General features: G+C 39.5%; 2 protein-coding genes across 8 annotated transcripts; one reads left to right on the forward strand and one right to left on the reverse strand.

Moving 5' to 3' along the window:
* Positions 1-2,495: 2,495 nt before the first annotated feature.
* On the reverse strand, positions 2,496-19,457 carry bicc2 (bicaudal C homolog 2). 4 transcript variants are annotated; one of them, XM_077532396.1, is made up of 20 exons: positions 19,047-19,457; positions 17,487-17,608; positions 14,328-14,374; positions 13,950-14,019; positions 13,726-13,805; positions 13,494-13,655; positions 13,342-13,395; positions 11,945-12,160; positions 11,604-11,855; positions 9,804-9,935; positions 9,455-9,644; positions 9,029-9,162; positions 8,753-8,961; positions 8,409-8,514; positions 8,021-8,060; positions 5,223-5,380; positions 4,423-4,612; positions 4,191-4,354; positions 3,076-3,175; positions 2,496-3,001 (listed from the first exon to the last, which is right to left on the reverse strand). In XM_077532396.1, exons 1-20 carry the CDS (start codon positions 19,070-19,072, stop codon positions 2,871-2,873), a joined length of 2,583 nt encoding a protein of 860 aa, XP_077388522.1. In that variant the 5' UTR covers positions 19,073-19,457; the 3' UTR covers positions 2,496-2,870. The 4 variants fall into 4 exon arrangements, with proteins under 4 accessions (XP_077388522.1, XP_077388520.1, XP_077388521.1 ...); XM_077532394.1 differs by having other exon boundaries at positions 17,487-17,762; XM_077532395.1 differs by lacking the exon at positions 19,047-19,457 and adding an exon at positions 18,949-18,961 and having other exon boundaries at positions 17,487-17,762.
* dele1 (DAP3 binding cell death enhancer 1) lies at positions 19,069-24,414 on the forward strand. 4 transcript variants are annotated; one of them, XM_077532401.1, is made up of 13 exons: positions 19,069-19,274; positions 19,858-19,975; positions 20,424-20,526; positions 21,080-21,145; positions 21,341-21,506; positions 21,590-21,778; positions 21,922-22,004; positions 22,080-22,173; positions 22,313-22,455; positions 22,702-22,860; positions 22,933-23,025; positions 23,187-23,340; positions 23,406-24,414. In XM_077532401.1, exons 1-13 carry the CDS (start codon positions 19,244-19,246, stop codon positions 23,648-23,650), a joined length of 1,644 nt encoding a protein of 547 aa, XP_077388527.1. In that variant the 5' UTR covers positions 19,069-19,243; the 3' UTR covers positions 23,651-24,414. The 4 variants fall into 4 exon arrangements, with proteins under 4 accessions (XP_077388527.1, XP_077388528.1, XP_077388529.1 ...); XM_077532402.1 differs by having other exon boundaries at positions 19,070-19,274; positions 21,341-21,485; XM_077532403.1 differs by lacking the exon at positions 21,080-21,145 and having other exon boundaries at positions 19,071-19,274.
* Positions 24,415-25,545: the final 1,131 nt, after the last annotated feature.

Below are 25,545 nucleotides of genomic sequence, written 5' to 3' on the forward strand. Positions count from 1 at the left end.
CTTAAATAATGTCAATCCAGAGTGCACTGCATTGGGATAATCTGAAAACAATGCTTGGAGTTTAGTTAGAAAATAGGAAACTGATGTTAAAAATAAGAGCTTCAAACGCACTTGCATGCTTCAATGGTGTCTCTCTCTCTCTCTCTCTCTCTCTCTCTCTCTCTCTCTCTCTCTCTCTCTACAATAGGACTTACCATGGACTAGGACAGTATTACAAACTAAAAACAAATTCTTGATAACCATATGTTATATGTGAGCTCACTAGTCTAAACATAACATTCTGATTAATATTTAATAATTTGTGGATTATAAATTATGCAGCACAATACAGCCATTTTTATCAATCTCAGGGGGCGGCCATTTTGCCACTTACTGTCGACTGACATCCCTGTTTTCAGAACATTGATGTCATCTTCAGTAGACAAAAAAAATGGCTTGATTTTGCTCCATTACTCATATTCCACAAATCTAATATGAATCAGAATGTCATTTTTAGACTAGTGAGGTCATATTATTGTCAAGAAATGTTGAAGGTTGACTTCCACTTTAAAAGACACTTTTTTTAGAGAAACTGTAACAGATTCATGGCATTTCCATTCATTTCAGTGGGGAGAGTTGACTTAAGATATGACTGAAGGAATCAAATTCATATCTCAAGGCACAGCTGTATTTGCAGTATGACTTGGCCGCGAGACAAAATGGCCGCTTTCCATACTTTCCCCAACTGTGCTGCACTTGCTTGCTGCGTAATCAAGGACCGATTGTGACCTGCGACCACTTAGGGAGAGCAATTAGCTACCTGGCAAAATTCAAAGCAGTGAGCGCTCCGGTGCCCCGCGGACCAGATTGAAGGTTCACCACTGTGAAACCTCCCAGAGTAATTGGCACAGACGTCGTAATGAGTGGGGATGATCCCTCGCTAATCTGCCACAGCCCACCAATTCTACTCACGGGCCCCTTTCATGCTCAACCAGCTTGGAGCATGTGAACCCTGCCGTGCCCGGTTCTGTGGATCATTTGCATCCGAGTGCTAACCAACCCCTCCCACATTTGGAAAGTGCTCACACTGTTTTCATTTAACGCTCTGCTAGCTCGCCAGCTCCCTCATGACACCATCAAATTGGGGAGGGGATCCTCAGTAAATGAATTGAACAGGAAATGACTCATGGGCAGTCGCAGGGATGATAAATTCAATTGAAAGTATCAAGTGAGGCAACCAAATTAAAAGGGGTTTCACACCTATAATTGTACTTTCCATTAGTCCTATCTATTTGTGGCAAATGCATTTGTTAGCATCGGCTCCATCTTCCAGGCCGGGAGCTCTAATTCTATTGTAATTGTTCATAAAAGTTATTCATGCAACGCAAATATGACGTCTAAAAACAGAGTGATGCTAGTGCCCTCTAGTGGAGCTTGTCATTGTTTCTTTGTAACTGTAAGGAGCAGAACTGAGATTTTAACATGGAATTTATGCTTAGAGTAAACTGTATTTTGAAAAATAAATAAAATAAATAATTATAGTAATAATTCAAGTAATAAGATTTTGCCGAGATTTTAATCTCCTAACTGTCCCCAGTTAAAGTTGAGATACCATTGAATATACTAAATAAATAAATAAATAAATAAATAAAATACTTTTGGCCTTCTCACGACCTACAGAGGATCTGAATGATGCAACTTCCTTGACTTGTGTTGTGCAATATTTCACATTTTTCAAAGATAAAAGAACTGAGAGAAAACGCAGACAACCTCAAGTGTGAATTTAATCCATCCATCCATTTTCTTAACCGCTTATTCCTCACAAGGGTCGCGGGGGCTGCTGGCGCCTATCTCAGCTGGCTCTGGGCAGTAGGCGGGGGACACCCTGGACTGGTTGCCAACCAATCGCAGGGCACACGGAGACGAACAACCATCCACACTCGCACGCACACCTAGGGACAATTCTGAGCGCCCAATTAACCTGCCATGCATGTTTTTGGAATGTGGGAGGAGACCGGAGTACCCGGAGAAGACCCACGCGGGCACGGGCAGAACATGCAAACTCCACCCAGGAAGGTCCGAGCCTGGACTCGAACCGGAGACCTCAGAACTGGGAAGCGGACGTGCTAACCACTCGACTACCGTGCCACCCGTGTGAATTTAAATTAAATGTATTTTTAAGAAAATAAACTATAGGTGGGGAAATGTAAATGTTAAAAAAAAAAAAAAAAAAGTTACCGGTATGTTTCATGGTGAAGCTTAAATTTATGAAGTGGGACAGACAATAAATACTGTTTTTCCAATGTCCAAGGTATTTTAACTTAATATTTTAAATTGTATTTATTAAACTTGCAATCAGATCAATTTGCACAACTGTCTTTTTTTTTAGTTATGTTATTTCATATTGCGCCGAAACCCCAAATACACAAATACAGATGACACCAATCAACTTTAACATCAATATTTTATTTACTATCACAATACAGTGTCATTTATTTATCGGTATGTATTTTTTCTATTTACATTTGAATGAAAGTAGTATTTAAGAAAGTGAAAGTATGAAAAGTATATTTTTTGCAAAATAAAAGGAGCATGGCAAACTCATAGGAAAAGTGTCATGAACCTACATGTAACGTTTGACTTTTCCTCCATTAAAAAAAAACGAACAAAAAAAAACGAACAAAAAAAAACAGAAGTTTGGAAGAGAAGACCTCCTTGTCTTGATTTTGTATAAAAAGCTTTGGAATTTGGCTGTTGATGCAAGGCACACATGACTACACTACAGTACATGGTGTTTTCTTGGTTTTGATGCTTCTGATTGAAGTAAATGGCACGTCTGTTATGTTACAGCTTCAGTTGCACAATTGACAGGGTTAACTTAAAATCTCCTTTCACCAGCGGTTACTCAGGGCAGTGACTTCCATGTCCGCAATGCGTGGCAGTCTACCGCTGGCGCCGCCTTCCAAGTATCCAGACTTCACACTAGATGTGTCTGAAGGCCTCCTCTTGCTCTTGTTCAGGTCTGGACACAAGGATTTGTTATTTGTTCTGATGAAGTGCCACCATTGTCGATGAAGAATCCAGCTATGACATTACCTGAGATGGCCAACAGCATCTTGCGTCTGGCTCCAAATGTGGACACGCCCACTTCTTTCAGGTCATCATCAGACAGTGTGAGGAAAGTCTGGTAGTCAATCTAAATCAACACCGAGGTTATAGTTAATGAAAAATTGTGAAAAAAACTACATCTAAAATTGAAGCAAAAAAAAAAAAAAAATGTTACAAATAAAAACAAAATTGCTTTTTAAACTGAAACTATTTTAAACTATATTTTCCCATTTATAAAACTAGCTAAGAGATTTTATTTAAAAATCTAAACTAATACTAAAACTAAGAAAAGCTAAAATGAAGAATTAAAAAACTAATACAAACCTGCACTAACAACTAATTAAACTCGTTGAATTTTAACAAAATCACAAGTCAAGATGAAAAAAAATAAATAAATAAAATATTGTGAAAAATTCCAAACGTTTACAATGTTGATGAACACACAGCAACATTGGGCATTGACAGAAATATATATGATGTGTGAGAGGATTTCAATTTTGAGTGTTACTTAATTAACATATGATGGTTCGTCAATGACATTCTCAAAAACACACACAACTGAAACACTTTCATACACACTACTGAAATGCATATTTTGGTATATTGGATGGTAGACAGGATGATGTGTGAGAGAATTTTAGTTGTGTGTGAGAGAGCATTTCACCTGTTGTGTGTGAGTTGATCGTGAACTTGACCGTCATGGCCCTTTGTGTATTACTTAAAATCCTCTCACACATCACACTGAAATATTCCCTTAGTGCATTTCAGAAGTGTTTTTGTGAGAGTTTTTCACTTATGTGAGAGGTAACACCGGTAAACTCGCACACAAAAATGAAATCGCTCATGAATTTCAGTCGTATATTGCGTATATAAGAGCATTTTAGGAGTGTGCATGAGAGTGTTTCAGTAGTATGTGTGAGAGTTGTTCAATTGACTGTAGAGAAACATTTCAGTAGTGTGTATGATATGAAAGTACTTTTAGTAGTTAATGAGTGTTTTAATGTTTGGTTTGTGTGTGAGAGTGTTTTGTGTGTGAGAATTCTGAAGAGATCAATTAATATAAAAGAATTGCACTCCCCAAAACAAAGCTTCTTTTTCTTTACCTCCTGTTGCTCCAACACATCAATGTACTTCATCAATCCCAATTGGCTGAGGAGCTCCGACAGGTCGTCCATCCTCTGGGGGGAGGGGCTACGCTGACTGCAGGTGGATGCCCTCCTTGATGAGCACACGTCGTCAAAGTAGTTGCAACCCGGGAAGCCCTCCGCTGTAAGCGTCAAGGGCTTTAGAAGCCAAACCTTAATTATCGGCCTTTATCATGTGACTGGGACTTACGGGGTTTGTCATTCCAGTTTCTGTTGGATGTGAAGGTGGGGAAGTGTGAGGAGGACGAGAAGGAGGCCGGTGGTGGGGAGGATGGAGAAGAGGACGAGGAGGAAGACGAGGAGGCGGGCTGGGATCCGCGTCTGTCTCTCCAGTTGTCTGAATTGCTCCCATTAGATGCACCGCTGTGATTGGCCCATGACTGTGATAAGGCAATTTTCATTTAATTATCAAAACAACAAACAAGCGACCGATGACTCTTGGTATTAGACATGATTTTGGCTCACTGTTCTGTATTAAATATAAAATAAATATTAGCCCCTCTGCCATCTAGTGAGACCTGTCCAGCACTATACGCACAGTCACCATTGCTTTACAATAAAAGATAGAATATCTTTAGTGACTGCGATTGGTTGGCAACCAGTCCAGGGTGTCCCCCGCCTACTGCCCAGAGCCAGCTGAGATAGGCGCCAGCAGCCCCCGCGACCCTTGTGAGGAATAAGCGGTCAAGAAAATGGATGGATGGATGGATATCTTTAGTGAGTCAGCTAATTCGTCCATTTGAGGGTTTTTTAACGAGGTGGAAGCAGGATGAGGTGACTGGTCGTGCTGACCAAAGCGATGCAATCGCGGCATGAGTAATTGAGCATTGAAATTCCCTTTGTTCACCACAGAGCAAGATAACAAACAACTCCAGAGACACCGCAACATAAAATATCTCAAGGGAGCTTTAAAAACAGCACTTAGCATCATTTGTTGGAAAAACTAGCGAAAGCAGCATGTGTCGAGCTGGCCTAATTGCTGATTTGTACCTGCCCGCTGCTTGTGCTCAAGTAGGGTTTGTAGCTGCGGCGGCTGATGTTCCGCAGCTCCTTCACGGCCTCCGCTGGCATGGATTTGGAAAAGCCGAGACCGCTCCAAGTGTCTGTGGGCGTCCGGACTTCAGTCACCACTGGCTTTCTCTGCATTGCTGGAAGAAAAACACATGAAAAACTAGGGGGCAATCTTAAGTGGGTATCTTAGCAGAACATAACTTTGGTTGAAGTCACTTTGTACAAAAGTGATTCTTAAAGGGTGGTATACCACTCGTGCTATGCAAGGCTCCCTCTAGTGGTACACAAAAGAATCACTGCCTAAGTACGCTTCAGTTTAGCTTTGTTTTTGCTGCTACCTCTTTGTTTGCTACTGCTGTAGCATCAGAAGAACGTCAACGTCTCTCGGTCTTTTCGAGTGACATGCGTTCGTCCCGCTACTGCCATTTCCTTTTTCACCACAGGGCGGTGCTCCAACAACTTCTGGGTGTTGCCCGTCAACATTCTTGAATGGTCCGCCAGACTATGACCACCATTAGCACAAGTTCATTTTTTTGAATAGTCCTCCAGTCTATTACCATCAGTTCTTTTTTATTGTCACTCCCCTTGTATGGCTCGCGATACTATTACCACCATACTATGACCCGGTTCTTTTAATGTTTGCAGGTCAAATTAAGTGTGTCTAAAATGGACTTTGAGTTTTTAATGTGACAAATAGGAAGTTCAAAAACTATGATTAAGTAAAAACAGCGCATCTCTCGACCCCTTATGTGATAATGTTTTAAAAATCATCGATGCTATGAATGCAGTATGCATGTCCTAATGTGTAGTGAAAGCTGCAGCAAAATAATATATGTTGTATATTATATTTGGAAGTAAAAGTATTTTTAAAAACTGAGTGTTTAGAATTTTGATTTTATTCAACTTTAAATGTGTAGTATAACTTCAGTGGTCGACAGTAGTTAGTTAAAGAGTTGTGTTGTTTGCTAGTGAGCAATGTTAGCTAACACGTTAGCCATGTGCTTATTGCCGAAACAAGCTCATGATATCTAAATGAATATTTGCGATTTGACTTTACTGTATTAATATAAATTAATGTAACCTATTGATGTCTCTTCATGTTGTGTGGGGAGTTTTTGAATGCCAGTATTTTTGTCACTTTATGGAGTCATAAGAGACACTCATTCGTTGTCATAGTCGTTTTGGTCGTCATCTGCTGCTGGAGAATAAATGTTGTGTGAACAGTAGAGTCAGCAGCAGGTGCTTCCATCTGGTCAGTATTTTATTCATTATTTTTCCGCTTTGTGCTCCCAATTCAGGGATTTTGTCAACAAACATTTCTTGTAGTTATTTTGCATTGATGAGAAAATGTTTCGGGGTAGAAGTATATATTTTATTTTGGAAATGTAGTAGAGTAAAAGTGAAAGTTGACCGAAATACAATTTGAAAATAGATATCTGTGCTTTCTACTCCTTAAATTGTTGCCATTAGCTAATTTAGCATTTTTTGTCATGTTTTGTTTTGCTCATGCAGGACCTGTTGTCAGCTCAGTGCTGATTATTCTGTCAGAATTTAGCTTGCGGCAAAGCTGTCTCGGGATTTTTTTTTTTCTTTCCCTTCTCAGTTTGAGCTCTGTGCAAGTTAATAAAAGAGGGAAATTGTTTTGTGTGCAGAGAAGTTGTCTTTGTGACAAGTTATCAAAACCAGTATTGCATAGAAACATTAAAAATGCATTTTTATTTTTTCCCCTTAAGTACATTTCAGTATACTTTTTCTTAACGTTTACCTGCTGTATGTATAGGAGCTGAATCAATACTTAAATTTTTACACACGTTTCCGTACTTATGTGAAGTCTAGAGTGTGAGTACTTTTGCCACCTCTCTATCTTGCACGCAGCTTGGTGCCGAGTCTGACTCAGTCAATATGAAGTTGTTGGAAGACAAATCAATAAAATAGCATTTGATGGACAGTTCTGAATAGCTGTGGGAGACTAGTCGTGGCAAAACAAGTCAATGCAGTCTGTCCATCATTTCAGTTTGTACTTCCAAAATTCACAGAATGGGCAAGGGGGGTTCTGGCGTTGAATAATTCATTGGGAACAGTTACTTCTTGTGACCAGTGTGTGGCATATTTAATCGAGCTCAAATGGTTGAAATTGAGACACACGTAGTTCGAGACACAGATAGAAACCAAGTGTGTCAAACATATGACACCTCACATGTACGTGTGTGCGCCGCCTCCACTGTGCTTTGAAAATACCATATTTGCAGTCACACTTTTGTAGCATGTAAAAAAATTCAAATGCATTTCAGTGGAGGCGAAATGTGTCGATTCGATTACAGGGAGTCCTCGAGTTACGACGCACTCGACCTACGGCGTTTCGACTTTATGACGGCCGCGCCTCGGCCACCATTTTGTCCCAAGTGTTTCTGCTTAGCTAGTGCTAACGCTGTGTTTGTGCACTGGGAGTATCTTTAGCGTTTTCTGGCAAGTACAGCATCTTATATTTTTTATTATAATTTATTTTAGTTTTTTTATACAAAGTATTTTGATGTAAATTTCGACATTAACTGTGAAATTCGACTTACATGGAAATTCGTGTTACATCGGACTCCCTGTATGATGAATGAATTGATGAATTAACCGATTACGTTTTTTGTCTTTAGCGTATATCCGCAGTACATGGTTGGACACAGATCAATGAATATAAGATCCGCTTTCCTCTGCACTATCTTTGCTTAAAACTAGAAGCCACAGTGTAAGACAAGAAGAGGAATTAAACATTTAGAGGCACTAACCTCTGGTCGCCAGCAATTTCTTCTTCTCATAGTCATAAACCTGCGGAGCACAAACGGGATATAAAGTAGGTAAATAATGCATGGAATTGAAAATCTTTAGTGCAGGCAGGTTGAACCTCATTTAAATCAAGTATACTAACACACCACTTCCTTCAGGCACAAGCCTGTTTATACTTTTGGTAACAATCACAAAAGAGCCCAGAAATCAATCAGAAAGCAGAACATGCGGGTTAAAATGACAAAATTGTTAACCGTATCTTCATTGTGTACTTCTTTTAAATGGTCTTGGGTATGGGTTTGATGCAATGACTCCACTCAAGCTCTGATTTGCCCAGCTGTCATGTGACATTAGGACGGTGAAAAGAAAATCGTGTGTGTTCTTTTGCACCTCCGATTCAGAGACGTCTGCGCAAACATCCCGGGACGGCATCACGTCTCTCCTAAGGCTGTTCCGCCGTTCCGTCCTCCCTCGCTCCATTTCTGCATTCAGCATCCTTGTGCATTCGGGAGATAACACGCATGCAAGGATTAACTGGGGTGGCTGAGTGGAAGCAAGGAGAATATTTTCAACATGATTTTTAAAAATGGCAACTTTTTTTTTTTTTTTTTTTTTTTTGAGAAATAATTTTCTGAGCAAAATACGTCAACAGGCTAACTAGATGCAAATCCAGGATTTTAAATGTTTTACCCTGGTGGAGGTCTGTAATCTCACTTGATTGTCTTGACACTCACCTGCATGTGAACGCCTGCCCCGTAGAGTGCCGTCTGGCTTGGTTGAAAACTTTGTTGACCTCGGGACCCTGCAGACTCCCCCTCCGACCCATCAGTGGCACCCTGGGGCCGCCGGGGATGTTCATTGCATCCTCCGATGACGTCATCATCAGCGTATCTTTAGAGCTCTCATCATCCGACTGGCCAGACTGGTCGTCATTTTCTAGGATCTAAATAGAAAGGACATTTTCAATTTCTGTGTGTCCTTTTCTTCCAGTAGTGAAAGTTATTGAACACCTTCTCCAGTGGACGACAGTCTGATCCCTTTAGTCCTGCCCTCCCTTCCTCCGTGGGAGCGGGTAGCCCGGGTGGAGGTGATGGGCGAGTCTTTGTACCAGTTAGAACATCTGGAGTGGGAGCAGGGACGGGGCCTATTTAACATTAGGCAACACAGTTAGATGAATATGCATTTGTTTGGCGGGTCAATCTGTACAAAAATAACTCACTGGCTGCAGTATTATAACCAACACAAATACTTGCAGAGAACCAAATAGAATGTTCAGTTTTGAGTTTTTTGTTTATTAGTGTGCTTGTAGTTTTACTTCAATTGTGTATGTTTCTCATTTTTATAACACTCTAAATAATTACCAGACAGTAAACTGAACGCAAACAAAAGATGGATGACAAAATCCAAGCGTTTACAAAAACACCTGATAAGCTCACCGTGTTCCGAGAGACGCAGCTGCTGTAGTAGCATGTTGAGCCAATAGCTGGTCAGTTCATTACCGGCCAGAATGGGGTCAGGGGTCACCTTGGTTACCTTGGTGGAGTCACAAGAATCCAAGCCCAACATCTGCCGACGGGCCTCATAAAGACAGTGGATGTTCCTTTCGAGACCTTTTACCACCACTGACTGCAATAAATACATCCTGGTTTGGGATTGTTGCACAATACTGTAATATTTAATAAAAATAAGAAGCATGAAGAAGCAAAACAGGGATCTTTGCTGATAATTGCGTGTGTTAATGACAAGGGAAAGCTGCACAATTGAACAAGGTTGACATTGTGCTACCTTGTTGGTTTGTCTCACTTTGGGCTTGACACTAATGAAGACTCCAAGGTTTTGCATCATCTGAGCCAGCGCACAGGGATCTGCCTCCAGATCTTCCCGCATGTCAAACATCAAGCACACGGGCAGACAGTCCTGTGTACACAAGAAAAAAAAAAGACACAAATACATTTTGTTAAAAATTGATTATATTCACCTTACTTTTTGCAAGATACACCTGCCTGCAGCTGTTTCTTATAGACAATGCAACCCTTCATTTCAACAGCATATTGTATTGCTTTTCACTGTGACGAGCATAAGCTACAAACCAGGCATATTGTTATAGTAGTCTAACATTTTATCACATTTTCAAATCAAAATAATCCTGAATCAAATTACAAAGATCCACAGTCCAATGCTTTTCAATGAGCGGCTTTTTACCGAGGAAAAATGCTGCATTCGAGGAAAGCGGGAATTCAGATGTTTCCCACTCGGATTGTGTCAGTTCCGACCTCAAAGCGTTTAAGGCAAATGTAAATACAAGACATATGTTCATGTGACACAACGTGATTTGGAAAGACTGTGTTAACCGGAACAACAAAGAATTTAATCGGAATCAGCCATCTTTGTTGATTACATTTGCATCAAGCGCTTTGAGGGTAGAACGGGGACACTCCAACTTAAGTGGGATAAATCCGACTTCAAATCATCCTCGAATGCAGCATAAGACCGCCATTTTTTTACTTTAGAATTTACTTTGGAATTGTCATTAGTGAAAAACTACACTTTTGACCACGACATTTTTATAAATAAGGAGATAGCTAGTTAGCTAGCTAGCTAGCTAAATAAGTAGACAGCTAGCAGTATATTAAACTGTTCATTTGAATAATATGTATATTGTGGCACAAAAGTCATGTTTGAAAAATGAGCACTACTACTGGAATTAGTCAATGCTAGCATCTAGTGTTGGGCTGTTAGCATATTTGGGCTCAGCTGTGAATGGTAGTAGTTCATGGTCACTTTCAGGTCACACATTAAACAGAATGGATTACTATAAAGTGTGATTTTTATTGTTTCATTATGAGCAAATTTTCATAGTATTGTTAAGATGTTAATGTTATTCTTGGCTTGTGTAAAATCTTTATAAGGGTACCCTTATTGCAAAGTGGCATCGTATTTTTCAGAATGTTTGCTTACGCTTTTGTATTGGACCTCATTACATTATAGGTGTACCATAATGTGGCAAGTGAATGTGTTGAAGATAAAATATCTTTACTGTGTGTGACAAAGAAAAAGATGCCAGTTACAAAAATAATTCAATGCCAACTGCCTAACTGCTTACATCTATATTGTATCTCACCATTATTCTGCTGTTTTATTCTGCTGTGCCTCAATTTGAGGCTTGTGTGTATAATTCTGTCACCATTCTCACTCTCAAGCATGTGGAGGAATCATAAACATGGAGCAGAGAATACTGTATAATATTTAAAATACCTCCTGAAGCATTTGTGCCGCTTGATAATGGCTCGGTAATGCCTTTTTCAAAGATGATTTGTTTTTCATGTTCGGGCTTCTATATTTGTGTATCGCAGAATCAAGTTTATCTCTGTATCATTCTCTTTTATTGTTTTAATCTCCATCCAGCAATTTTCGATAGCGCCTTTTCAGGGTTACAGGGAGCTGGAGCCTATCCCCTCTTTCAATTTTAATATTTCCCAACACCATTTGGCCTTGAGTCATGAGCATGGCTGCCACAGTCTTGTTTTGTTACTGCCATACATTGTGACCTCTGACTTTTTTTGCACACAGCCACAGGAAACTTACCATGAGCTGTTGCCGGGCCAGACACACTCCATCGGGGCTTCCCTGGATGACCAGTGAGGGGAGATTCTGGGGTGCACTGAGGTCCGGAAGAATGATCTGGGTCTGGGTGTGATGCATGACGCTCAGAAAGTGAGCTCCGTTCTGCCCCAGCAAGAAGAGATGCTGCTGCGAGGTGACATCCAGCTGGCTGGTCACGACGCTCCCTGTTACCTCTGACCCCAGGAGCAGCTCCATAAGAACGCAGGTCGCCTTCTGCCGTGTAATAGGACATGGGAGCATGTTTCCATGGTTACAGCTCATGCCTGCGAGTCGATGCTCTCCGACGCACGCGTGGTGCTGACCTTGACTGCGGAGGCGTTGCCCTGCAGGCCCCACACGGTGCAGCAGCTCCCAAAGAAGGCGGGCTGCGCCTGAGGCTGCGGTGGCACCGCTCTGAAGCTCACGCTGACCACTAACGTCTGCACCACCTGCTGGATGAGAGGTGAGCCGGCGTCTGGCAGGGGCTGAGGGGCCAGGCTGACTGGCAGGTCAAAGGTCAAAGTCAGTGGCTGCAGATCCTAACATGTAAAAAAAAAACACACACACAGAGAGGAAACAAAAGAAAGAGGATTTAGTTGATGATGTGATGTCAGGAAATTTCGATAATTACTGAACTCAGCAAAACTGTGCACCTGCATTATTGGGGTCTCGGTGTTCCATTTATCATTCTATTGATCTGTGAGTACAGACTGATATGGGAAAAAAAATATTTTGAGTAGGCTGTGTCAATTAAAAAATTGGCATAGTATATACATTAAATATTATTTTATACACATATTTTATGTAATGTAATATTTTATAATATAAATATGTCATAATATGATATAATATTTTATTTTATTTTTTTTATACTATAATAATGTACTTTTAACCTTACAGGCCACTCCTCCTGGCTGATGTAGGGCGTAGCTTCTGATTAGCGAATTTAACTTTCTCCAAACAAATATTAATTAGCCTGCTACTTTGCTGTGCCAAGTTGGATAACCTCCTCTTTGTCTGTGAAAACTACACTTGATCAGCCAAGCACTTAATTCTCGTGTTAAACGCGCTAACCGTGTCAATCTAGGTTAGCTTAACAATTAGCATGGCTTGTTGCTTATTCGTCAAAGTTCGTTGCTAAGCTAAGTAGCGCAGAGCTTCGCTCAACTGGCTGTGTGCGTGCAGAACTACACTTGTGTATGTCCCGATTATGTCATAAGCTTCCAGTGCACACTACATTGCTATTCAATTTATTTTGTTAAGGTGCAAAATGTAAATGTAAATTTTGGCTCGTGAAACCTCTTTTTCTTTTTCTTTTCTTTTTTTTTTTTTTAGCCTTGCCTTGAGATAACTTCTGTTGTGAATTGGCAATCTATAAATACAATTGACTGAACTTGATTTGACTAGATTTTTAATCTGCTAACTGCAGTTATAATCAATAGCCCTATCTTATATCATTTAAAGTTGTTTCTTTAACCAATCCAGTATCCATTTCCTCTCTTGAGGGCAAGCTTGATGACGTCAGCATTCTTCCCTCGATTGGTCAAGGCAAAACTTGTGGGTCCGTATTAGATAAATAATAACATTCATTGATTCTGAACTAATCCATATAATCTACATGATCACTTGTGTGATGTTATGTTGCATATTTGTACAGTATTGAATGTCTGTGATATTATAGAGGTTGTATTGAGAGCCCTCCGCTGAATAGACAACTCACTCTAATCCTCTTCCTGGCCTCTTCTACTCCCTCGATGGGTCCAGCAATCGACACCTGGTGATAGGAACAAAAAACAAACAATTTTTGTTTGTTTACTTTCTTTTATAAAGGTTATAGCCTCTGAATTGCTCCCTTTGGTTCCATCAGCATACCTGGTTGCTTTTCTCTCCTACAGCATTGTGGCGGTTGGAGTCTGGGAAATGGATATGACAGGAAGTGACTTCCATCACCTTCTTAATGTTTCCGCCACCTTTCCCGATCACATGGGAATGCTCCGTGTAAGCCACGTCCATTTTGAGGGTCACCTTGTTTACCTGAGTATTTCAATGCAATCAGGATCACATTGGCCACTCATGTAAGTACTGTAATTGTACGATTAAGTACCCTGGTTTCTAGGACTTCTAGAATCTTCTTTTTGGCTGCCAAAACATTGGCTTTCTTCCCTTCCACCTTCACATGTGGGTCTGGAAGAGGTAACAGCTCAGTTTGATATAATCTCATGAAATTGTGCAATGTAATTCCACTGGAAAGAGATTGACATGAAACGTAACAGGGAGCAATAAAAAGGAGCTAATTAAAGGATGTGAGTGACATTAAGAATATGTCACCTTTCTTTGACTTGGCTCCAATCTTCAATTTGGAAGGCCATTTCACCTGAGTGTCAGTTTCTTTCATCACCTGTGAAGGCCAAAACAATGGGGGAGAGTGAAAGAAAGCTGTGAAGAGGGAGGAAGCCGGCTGTCACTGTAGACCTCGAGAATATATGCTGCACATATAGAATCTAAGAATACAAATGCTCATTTGCATTTCAAAGATTGTAATCATTACACTGCCTCGGAAAGGTGTTAGCACAGGATTTGTCATAGAGATCAATCTGTCAGCCATGAGTACTAAGTGAACTTTATGCACCAACGTTAACAGTGTCTACTGAGTAGGAAACTTACATTTGTTTTGTGTTCTTAATTAAATTTGGCATTTTGACTTACTTTCTCAAAAAACTCCTCGCCTGTCATAGCATCTCCAGCCCTTGGAGCTGTAACAAACACAGTTAAAATAAACATAAATAAAACAAAAGAAAGATTTAAATCACCACAGTCCCCTTTTTCTATCAGCAAAGACCTGCCTCAATATGTCCTCATAAAGAAATATATAAATATTTTAGAAAGTGCAATAGGTTGTGCCCGCAATTAAACAGGTGATTCTTTGGCACATTCTAGCCATTAACGTCATTCACACTGTCAACGTTGTGCTAAAAAAAAAAAAAAAAAAAAAAAAGTCATTTCCAAAGTATTTGCTATATTATTATTATTATTATTAATATTATTATTTAAGTATTTCAGTCATTCACTGGGCACAAACAGACAGACAACCGCTCACACATTCATACAGTCACTAAGTGAGAACTGAACGCAGGATGCAGAGATGTAGAGAATTAATCTGAATTAATCTTTACACCATTAGTGACATTAATGATCTTATAATAATTTAGTATTTTTTTTTGTAATTTTTTTTATTTCTTTACTTTGCTTTTAAATATCTTATATTATTATGTATGATTTTCTCTTTATTATTATTATTATTATTGTTATTATTATTATTATTATTATTATTATTATTATTAATGTCATAAGTTGTTACAGAAACCTTTTTTTTTTTATGTATTTCCATGCGCTCTCTCTCATTACTACAGTAAAACTATTATTATTACTTTTGAGATTTGTTGTTGTTTTCCCTTTCTCTTTGTCTCCTTTCGAATGAATTCTGCCGGACTTCAACTCCAAACTCCAACTTTTGTGCGATCAGTTTAAAACAATGTTGACAGCTTTTAAATGTTGACGTTAGCTTAGCAACTGGCACAAAAGGAGCGAGAAATTGCTTGGAACATAAACAATTTTAAAAGGCCATGGCTTCACTGTGACATTTACAAGGTTGGGGGCTAGCGCCTGCTGCCTGCTACCCCCCCCCCTCATCACTAAGGGTAACACTGGCTAGAGCTGAGGAATGGGAAAAGAATAGCATAGGGTGGAGAGTGAAGGTGGCAATGATGCGGGGGCCACCACAAATCAGCCTGGAAACGGCTAATGACGCTGATGACATTTAGTGACGCAAAGACCTCCTACTTGACCACAGAAGTTAGGCCACAAATACAAAACTGAGAAGTATTGGGTAGGAAAATCCACTCAAGCTCCTCACAGTCAAAGAGAGTACAATCTGACGAGATACAATATTTACAGCCTGACTGAGGCTGCTCAAACACCATAAAGTATCACAGAATTCATTTAAGTCGTGGAGTGTCTGTGTCAACAGGCAAACAGATGACTGAACTTAAGTAGAAGTACAGATAACTTGTGACAAAAATACATAAATAAAGATTGGTAAAAGCACTGATTCAAGTCCTGTAGAATATAAAATTTCATGTACCCATTTTGATAACTTAGCACAATGAAAAAAAACTTATCTGGACACAAAAAAAATTCTGACAAAGAAGGGAATCAAACATACAGCTATATGTTTACAAACATATGGAGTCAAAGTAAAAAGTTGTCTACTAAAGTATTTGTACTTGGTTATTTGCCCCCACAGCAACACAAATGTGACACATTGAGCCTCGACAGTAACACAGTGAAGGCATTCGTCATAAAGCTGCCAGCCTGAGATAACTAACGGCGGCAGTTACCTCCTCATCCCAGACAGGCATGATAATAGCAATGAGACTTATGAATGCATCACCCATAGGGTATCATTAATCATTCATGATAATACATGACTTTACTGCATGGGTGGTGGCGACAAGCTGGAGGCCTTGAGAAACATGCGGTACAGCATTTAGGCTGGCCACAATAAAATATCACCTTCTATGTTCCCTCAGGCTTGTTTGATTTTACAACTTTCCGCTTGTTAATGGCCATTTTTGACCAGGGGTAGAAAGTTTGTAATTTTGCATTTTATGTTAGTTTTACTTTATAAAGTTTTTATCTAACATCAGTTATTGTCATAAGTATAAAATGCCCCCATTTTTAAACCCTTAAAATTCCGGTTTGTTTTTATGATGTATTGTCATCTATTAATGATGTATTCTGGTAAAAATAATAAATTATAAATAATATACTAATATATCTTATGTAATAATAAGTGTTGAGGTTACAATGAAACCCATTTTACCCAAATTGTATGATCCGGTTTTGTAAGTAATAAGGAAAATAATTTGGCATGGGTTTCAATTGGACAAAAGTGGCAATGGAGCTAAAATGTACAAGGTCATGTATACAGTGAGCTATTAATTTCATTATTTCCACGACCACGGTCATCACTGAAAGCAATTGTAATCTCAATTCAGTGTTAAATGAATGGGAATAATAATCATTAAAGCCTCCCAATAGTTAAAATAGTGAGAAATTTAACAGTGTTTGGCAGCTTTTCATTTATTTATTTATTTATTTATTTATTTATTTGTTTATTTAGGACATTGTGCTGCTCCTTATGGTGTGCATGCCTTAGCCACCAGGAGGCAGTATAACATATACATTACACTAATACACTATAAAGTGTCGACCACGGATAAACCATTTTCCCCCCCAATATTTTAAACTTATTTTAATGTTTCTATTAATGCATATTGAAGTTGTATTGTATATTTTTGAAGAATGTTTAGAGGTATTTATTTATTTATTTATTTATCTATCTGCAATTGGTTGGCAACCGGTTCAGGGTGTACCCCGCCGACTGCCCGAAGCCGGCTGGGATAGGCTCCAGCACCCCCGCAACCCTTGTTAGGAATAAGCGGTTAAGAAAATGGATGGATGATTGATTATTTATTTATTTATTTATTTATTTATTTATTTATTTATTTATTTATTTATTTATTTATTTATTTATCCAGACGGTGGTCACAATTCAGTAAACTGAATTGAATTATCATACCAATAAACTGATGCTATTCATTAGCCCGTTTATGACATTTTCCGTTGTGTTAGCATTAAATTAGTGAACTTTAAGACAGTTATGTGGTTTGTTTATGTGTAATTCTCTTTGTTTAATGTTAAAACTTTAGTTTGACAGTGAACTTCAACTAAGAGTGGAAATAAACAGCTAAATGGCCAGCATAGAGACCAGAAGGAAAAATTGTGTTGTGTGTGTTGACTCACCATACAACATGGTCTCCAACTTCTTCCTATTGATCCTGAACCTCTCCTCCACCCACTCCGGATCCTGACCTCCAGCATTCTCCTGCCCTGGCGCTGTTTCTTCTTCTTCTTCCTCATCCTCCCTGTCACAACAGGCCTCGCTGGGCTCAGGCTTTGCTGCTGAGTCGGGTTCTATGCTAGTTTCCAGGTCAGGCTCGGGTGGTGCTACGGCGCCCTGGGCGGGAGAGCTCTCCTCGGGGCTGGTGGCGTTGGCCATAGCAGGACTGAAGCCCTCGTCTGTGTATGTGTGTGTTTGAAGATGTGTGTATGTGACCAAGGAGACGGGTGAAGCAGGAGGAAGGAAAAAAGGGGGAGCCAGTCAAACTCCCGTTGTGTCCCCCACCCCCTTAGTTCACAAATTTAACCTCTCTCTTGCTCTCCTCAAGCAGTGTGAGGCCCAACAATGCACTGACCGGGGATGTGTAATGGAGGGCAGTCGGTCAGCACAGGTCATATCTGCTTGAGCCGAGGGGATCCAAACACTACATTCCAATAAATCTCTAGTAATCTCTATGTCAGTGTTCCACAAGTCAAGAACTGTGGTAAAGATACGCATCTCACACAAACGCACACATGTTGAAAGCATCCTCACAACAGGGCTCACAGCTAACAAAATAATCATCGTTTCCTGATCCCGAGGGGTTCTGCGACATCTGCCAATTTTACCCTCACAGAGTGGACTTTATGATGCTTAAATACACTTTTAACATCGGTTTTTACTGCACATATGCACAGTGCTTAACAAATTTATTAGACTGCCACCCAATGTAAGATTCATGCATAAATTAACAGCATTGGTAATGACTAAAATCTATTTTTCTTAGGTTCTCCTGTAATGTTTCATACATCAGTATGTAGAAGCTCTTTAACCAAAAATTAATGCACATATGATGTTATTCATCAAATTTGCAAAAAATAAAAGTTAACAATACTCACAAGTTACTTATAGTTAATGCTAAAAGGGTTGCGGGGGTTTGTAATTAAATCATAGACAACCTTTGGGCCATAGAGATGGCCGACTCAAGTAAAGGGTTAGCTGGTGAAAGACTCAATGATGGTGTCCATGGCAACCAGTCAAGAAGCTGTCTTTTCAAAGTTTACCCTGAATTCAAAGCGACATACACGGATAGCTCACTCTTCTTTATCTGCCTAACTGGAAGTGTGTGTGTGTGTGTGTGTGTGTGTGTGTGTTACATTCCAGTCACTTGCGTCACTTATTTGACACCACAAAGAAACGGCAAAGTGTCCTGGTGAGTGGGTGGGTGTTTGGCTAGGTGAGTGAGTGTATGTAGATGTATAAATACGTACAGAAACTATAGAACCCACGTGCATGATATACTTTAGGTCTACACAACTGATACTGCAACGCTACACATAATAACAATGGATTAAGTATAAGGAAATGTTAAAATTAATTACTGACTGAGTCACTGAGCATCTTGATCTTGTGTGCGCACTGCTATCCATTGAAAAACATTATTGTATGTGTCCTCGTTTCCCCACAAGGTGGCGGTGTTGTACCTTTCAGACGTTCTCGATTGCGTCATGTCAACCACTTCCGGGTTGCTCCTCAGTTACCGAACTGCACTCGTGACTTTTGTTTGAGTGCAGATTGTTTACATCGACATGACCTGCAATGAAAGAAAGCTGGAAATCCGATGTATGTGAACAACATAGTCATTTGTCGGTGGTGGACGCTCCTGTGAGAAAGAAGAACCATGTGGAGGGTTAAAGGACTCGCGTGGAGAGGTAAGACGATAGTGAAGAGCACCATGGAAACTTCTCGAGTGACGTCGCCATTCGGCCTAATGGTTATTTTGGTCTCTGCAAAAGCTCCTTCAAGTGCCTTCTAAAGTGTTCTATTCAAATCCAACTTTAAGATTGGCTTTTGTGTTCATTCCCGTCGTACATGATATCAGAATTATGCATATCTTCGACGTAATCTAGGATGTTTTTGTCGAAAGTGTCTCAAATAGATTTGCATTCATTACAATTCTTATACTGTATTTTAGTTTTTAATATCAACGTAGGTGTAAAGGGCTTGAAGGTATTCGTTTGTTAATCATCATGTAATAAAGGTTAGATAACTTGTTACATAACCGCTTTCTTCTAATTTGGGCTTGGTGAATTTCTAAAGTCGAAAGCATACTTGCCAAATCTGATATAACATTCCCTTAATTTAGATCAGTGTGAATTTTTGTGTGCAAATGTCTCAAAATTTGATAAGCAATAGAAGCAGCTAATCGATTCGAAATCCCTCAGAATTTTTCAGTAATGGAAACAGTTTGTGTGCTCATGGTGAATGTTTTTTTTTCTGCCTGTGCGTTTGCAGTGCTGCATCGATACCACACCAGCACCCCACTGCGTCTCCCCCAGAATCACCATGTGGAAGATGAGGTCATCAACACCTCCACTGTTCTCTCCACCTCTAGAAACACCTCTGACAGCAGGTAGATTCACACTCACAAGAAAAACCATGTTAGACCTTTCTGGTTTCACTTTTGGCTCAAGCCATATCAAATATGACAGTGCTAAATTGGATTAAAACTAACACACCATTCAAGTGATGCATTTAGCTAAAAATCATCATCATGCCATATTCAAACTCTGGAGCTCATTCATAATGTGATATTTTTACATATTTATCTCTTCCTTTTGCATTTTTGATGGATTCATACCATTCCAACTTTATCCCGCATTCAACATTTCAAAGATTCATTTAATTCCGCAGCATTTCAGCTCACAAGTACGAGTATTTCAACAAAAATGGCATTCTCTAGTCAAATATTATCTTTATTGTGTTTGCGGTGGTGTAGAATTACATCACAATGAGAAGTGCACCTAATGTATGTTACAAAGTAGATATTTTGCTCATGTTTTGTTTTTGATGCCTTTCAGCTCGCATAAAGAGGAGGATGGCGAGAGGAGGAAGAAACAGCGGGCCTTTAAATTCACTTCCACCGAGCTGCCTCGTTACACGGCTCTCGATGCCGTGGGATGGGTACGTCTTAGTCTTTTTAGGAGCCTCTCTCACTGATGTGACTTTTTTTTTAAATAATAATAATAATAATAATAATGCCAACCTGTTTTGGGCATCCCAATAAAGTTCAGTTCATGCTTTCTTGTTACTTGGCACTTAAAGTTTGTAACCTGTTACCGTTAACTGTTAGCGTAAGATGGAAATATAGTCTGCAGCATTTGATTTTTATTTATTTACTTACTTACTTAGGTATGGGAAGACGGGGGCAAGGTATTAGAAATGCGTTTTTTGTGTGCGTTTTTTCAAATTCCACTCATATGTAAACAAAAAAAAAACATAACCGCCATAAGATAGTATTTTTGTTTTTTGTGATTCAGTCAGTTTGACTGTCTACAGTTCTGACAGTAAAATGAATTATTTCAATTTTCTTGCAAAATACATTTACATAATAACCTCATGCTACGATGTTATAGCAGTAAAACTTGACAATGATATCCATGTACAGCAGTTTTGTAGAATTGTAATATGCAGTGTAGATAAGATTGTAAATATAGTTAATGTGGTCTTTTTTTAGTCTCTGTGGACCTCACCAATTGTTTTCGGCATCTTAGTGGAGTCAGGGTACATGAATTTGACACAAGTAAGTAACAGAAGCCTTGGGTCAGCTGTATTGTATGTCACCTTATTATTGAACCTTGAATCAACAAGTGATCAGGGTATACAGAACTGCTCTTGAAAAGCTGCTGCTTGGTGTACATGTTAGTATTAATTGGTCGTTTGTAGTACATCTAGCAATCCTTCACCGCTGATGAGAGTGGAAATTTTTCATTTAAAGGGTGCGACGGCGGTGCTGTTCATGCAGATCTGCCGGAGGATCCACTCCAGTTTCTCTTCATGCGCTGAGCCAACTCAAACTTCCGGAGTCCGCAAGACACCACCCAATTTGCAGAAGTGTGGTTACCGTCTCCTGCTGGACATTTGTGAGCACTGCATCTTTGCAAGTAGAATTGCCGCTCTGAAATCTTTTTGATTATTAAGCTCATGATGACAGTATGATTTTTTTTTTTTTGGTGGTGTTCCCCAGTTTCAAGGAATGACGTGGTCCTAGGAGGAAGAAGTGTGCTGTGTCTCCACAATCAGCCCTTGAGTCAGAGCAGTAGCAGCAGTGGTGGAAGTGATGGTGCATCAAACAGTAGTAACTTGAACTGCCTGACTGCTAACATCAATAGCTCGGATCTTCAGGGGCCGCTGAGCCATGATTCGCCTTTACAAGGTAAGTTCAGTCTAAATTTGGTCAAATGAAAGCTCCACATTTGAGTTGAAAAAAAAAGGTTAAAGGTTATTTAGACCAACAAACTTCCCTTTGACTTGGTTTAACCAGAACAAATATTCACTCCTCTTTTCCCTCTGCTACAGGTGACACATATATGTCTGCGTCCTGTCCGCAAGAGAATGTTTTTGAGGAAGAAAGCCCAGAGACAGACCATCCTCATAACAAGGTTCATGATGTGACCTCATTGAATTAATTTTTATTTTTACCTGTGTGTGACTAAATGTGATTGTTTTGATTTCAGTGTATGTTTGAAGGCGAGGAGAAACTGGCAGAAGCAGCACAGAACCTTGAAACAGTGGCAGACAGCAGCGTCCCAGTAATCCTAAACATTATTGGTATCTATGACATCATCACTACTTCTTACTCACCGAGCCAGTTTTTTTTTTTTTTGCCACACTTATTATAACAGAACAACATTCATCCCATGTTTTTTTTTTTTTTTTTATATGATTCCTGTTTCTCTCCTCGCCGCAGGCCTTCAAAATGCCAAAAGTGGAAACGACGAAGAAGCTTTCACGTGTTTTTTGGCGGCAGCTCAGCAGGGCTACAGCAAAGCTCTTTTTAACACTGGCGTCTGTTACGAGAAGGGCAGAGGCGTCGGCAAAGATAAGGAGAAGGTCCATCCATTTTTTATATTCCTTGTTTAGCCCAGTTCTGTTGTATTTTACTTTAAAATTAAATAGATTTTTATTTGATTTATATGCACTTTTTTTTAGGTGGTACTTAGTGTCAAATATTTGAGAGCCATTGACTTAAAAAAAAAAAAAAAAGTCCACTCAGCCACATTGTTTATTCTAATAGTAATGTAATTATGTACTTTGTTGGTTGTCATTTTCTCCTTTTTCTCTTTTTACTACATGAAGGCGTCCCATTACTATCGGCGAGCCGCTGTGGCAGGTCACAAACAGGCTCAGTACCGGTGTGCAAAGCTGCTTCTGACCAGTAGCGGGTTCGAGAGTGAAGAAAAGTTGAACATAGCCATCAGCCTCTTGGAGAAAGCTGCTGCAGCTGGTCTGACAAAGGTGGGAGTCATCTTGTGTTTTGTTTTTTTAATTCTGGCATAGCAACAACTGCTAAAAATCCTCACTCTTCAGGCTCAATTATGCCTGGCGTCTGTGTACTCCCGGGAGCCAATGAGAGATGGCAGCAAGTCAGTGCACTACCTGCAGATGGCAGCACAGAGCAGTGTGAGCATCCTTTTTATTTGTTGCAGTCTGAACAAGGACAGGCCTTTTTCAGATTCTTGTTTTTACTTAGAAACGTTCTTTTTGGTAGATACCGGTATATAACTAATCATAGCTTTGTGATATATGAAAATAGATCATGAGGTTCTTCTGTTTGTCTTTAGGATAATACTGCTCTACTCCTGTTGGGCCAGTGCTACGAGAGCGGCTTTGGGGTCCAGCAGAGCATGAGAACTGCAATCGAGTTGTACAAACGAGCTGCTCAAGCAGGCAACAAGCAGGCTGAACTTTTACTGACTCCTCCCATTGAGACAGACGGTGAGTGTAAGCGCATCCCGTGTGTCATCTGACTAGGTAACTTGACTTTCTTCCGTCTCCTGCAGTGCTGCGCTCCATCCGTTCCTCGCCGTGTTTCTCCATCTTCGACCGAGACCTCCAGCAGCCGCTGTCCTCGCTGGCTGTTCGTGTGCGCGCTGACGCGAGCTCTAAGGTCGCGCTTCCCTTCCTGCCTCACTGTTGGAGCACCGGGAGCATGGATGTAACCCCAGGGCTCTCCTCCAGCCCTCTTCACCTTCATCCCCAAAACATGGAAGGAAAATCCTGCCAATGGATGGTAGGGGTCGGATAAATGGCAAGCACTACACAAACATATGTTGTCGGTTGGGACATGTTACATTTAGGGTTCTAACATCGTGGGAATTAAGTTGTAAAGTTGTAAACTTTCTATGGGAAATTGTGAGAATAAGAAACAATGAAAATTGCAAAATTGAAGTTTGGCTCTCAATGGGGAACTTCAGTTCCAATGTAGAATATTTCCAATATTCCCTCGTTTAACCGCCCAGCAACCTTAATTATGGTCAGTTGTAGAGTTCTCAGTTATTTCCATATAAGCTAAATTTATGTAGCTGTTTGTTGCAAAAACATAAAATGGGGGTTTCAGCAATGTAGTATCTGCATCTGTCCAAGTGAAAGTGTCACTCTATATTGTAATTCAATGTAACACCTGTGTTGGCTGCACAACAAATGCATGCATGCGTTTTCACCAGTGTGTTATATGTGTACAAGCAGGGATTGCGTATGTTTATATATATTTATATTTGTATTATGTTTTATTCTGGGGTGAAGAAAATGTGAATTGTAGGTACTGTAGGTGCCTTTCGTCAGGACTCAGCGGTGGTCCATTTGTCACAATCTGTGTTGCATTAACAGCCAATTTTAAACCAAAGTAGTGGCTTACGACACATTGCATATTATGGGATGCATCCAGTCTTTTTTTATTTGTGGAACTAGGAAGCACTGTAAGAGTCCTACTGTGTGCATATGCACAATAAAAATATATGTGTATAAATAAATCACTCGTATAGCTGCTTGCTTCGAGTTAAAATAAGATAACTGGACCTTCTGTTTCTTGCAGCACTGTACAGGATAACCACCATAAGTGAATATATAGTTGGCTCCATTTTCAAATGTAAACTCAATCTAAAGTTTGACTGACTCTCACATGGCTATTTACTAGGGGTGTTAAAAAAAATCGATTCGGCGATATATCGCGATACTACATCGCGCGATTCTCGAATCGATTCAATAATCGGCAGAATCGATTTTTTTTTTTTTTTTTTTTTTTTTTTTTTTTTTTTTTTTTTTTTTTTTTTTTTTAGGATTCACACCTTGAGCATGGAAGAATGTTATATGAACGGCACATTAAGCCTTAATATTTTTATTTTAATGCTGTTCAAATGTGAAACAGATTGCAAACTGTTTGTGTACAGTGGCTCACGGTTATAAGCCTCAAGTTTTAGATAAATATATTCATGCAAATCTTACAGTGTACATGTACAAATTTACTGATAGTATTTTCTAAATTTGAATGGAAAAAAATCGCAACAATCGACTTATAAATTCGTATCGGGATTAATCGGTATCGAATCGTGACCATTCGTATCGGGATTAATCGGTATCGAATCGAATCGTGACCTGTGAATCGTGATACGAATCGAATCGTCAGGTACTAGGCAATTCACACCCCTACTATTTACCCCCATGTCTTGTTCAATTTGGCTATGTATGTAGTCTAAATTTTTCCTTTTTTTTTAATTAAATGTATTTCTTTCTTTTTTTTACTTTATATTTTTTTTTAATTACATTGATACATGTTCTTTTGTAAAATCTCAATTCATTTATACTTGTTTGAACTCCAGTTTATTTGTACACTTACCATGTTAAAGCAACCTGAAAAACGAATGTTGTATGTAATCTCAGTAACACTTTTTTTGTATTTTAAGTCCATACAGTAAGCAGGGAGTGCTTACACTTCTCAAATCAACATTTTCGATGGTCAACAGAGGGTAACAGAGGGTAACTCCACTTATTAAAATTTGAATTGTCATTCATTAAAACCTTACTCCCGTGTGTAGTAAACATGAAACACATATTTTGCTAATATTTTGCTGATTTAAAAAGACTTGCTTGCTGTTGTCTTGCATCAGTCTAAAAATCACCACCTACGTTCTAAAAGTCCCCATC

Source organism: Festucalex cinctus, chromosome 9, assembly GCF_051991245.1.
Source record: "Festucalex cinctus isolate MCC-2025b chromosome 9, RoL_Fcin_1.0, whole genome shotgun sequence".
NCBI classification, from domain to species: Eukaryota; Metazoa; Chordata; class Actinopteri; order Syngnathiformes; family Syngnathidae; genus Festucalex; species Festucalex cinctus.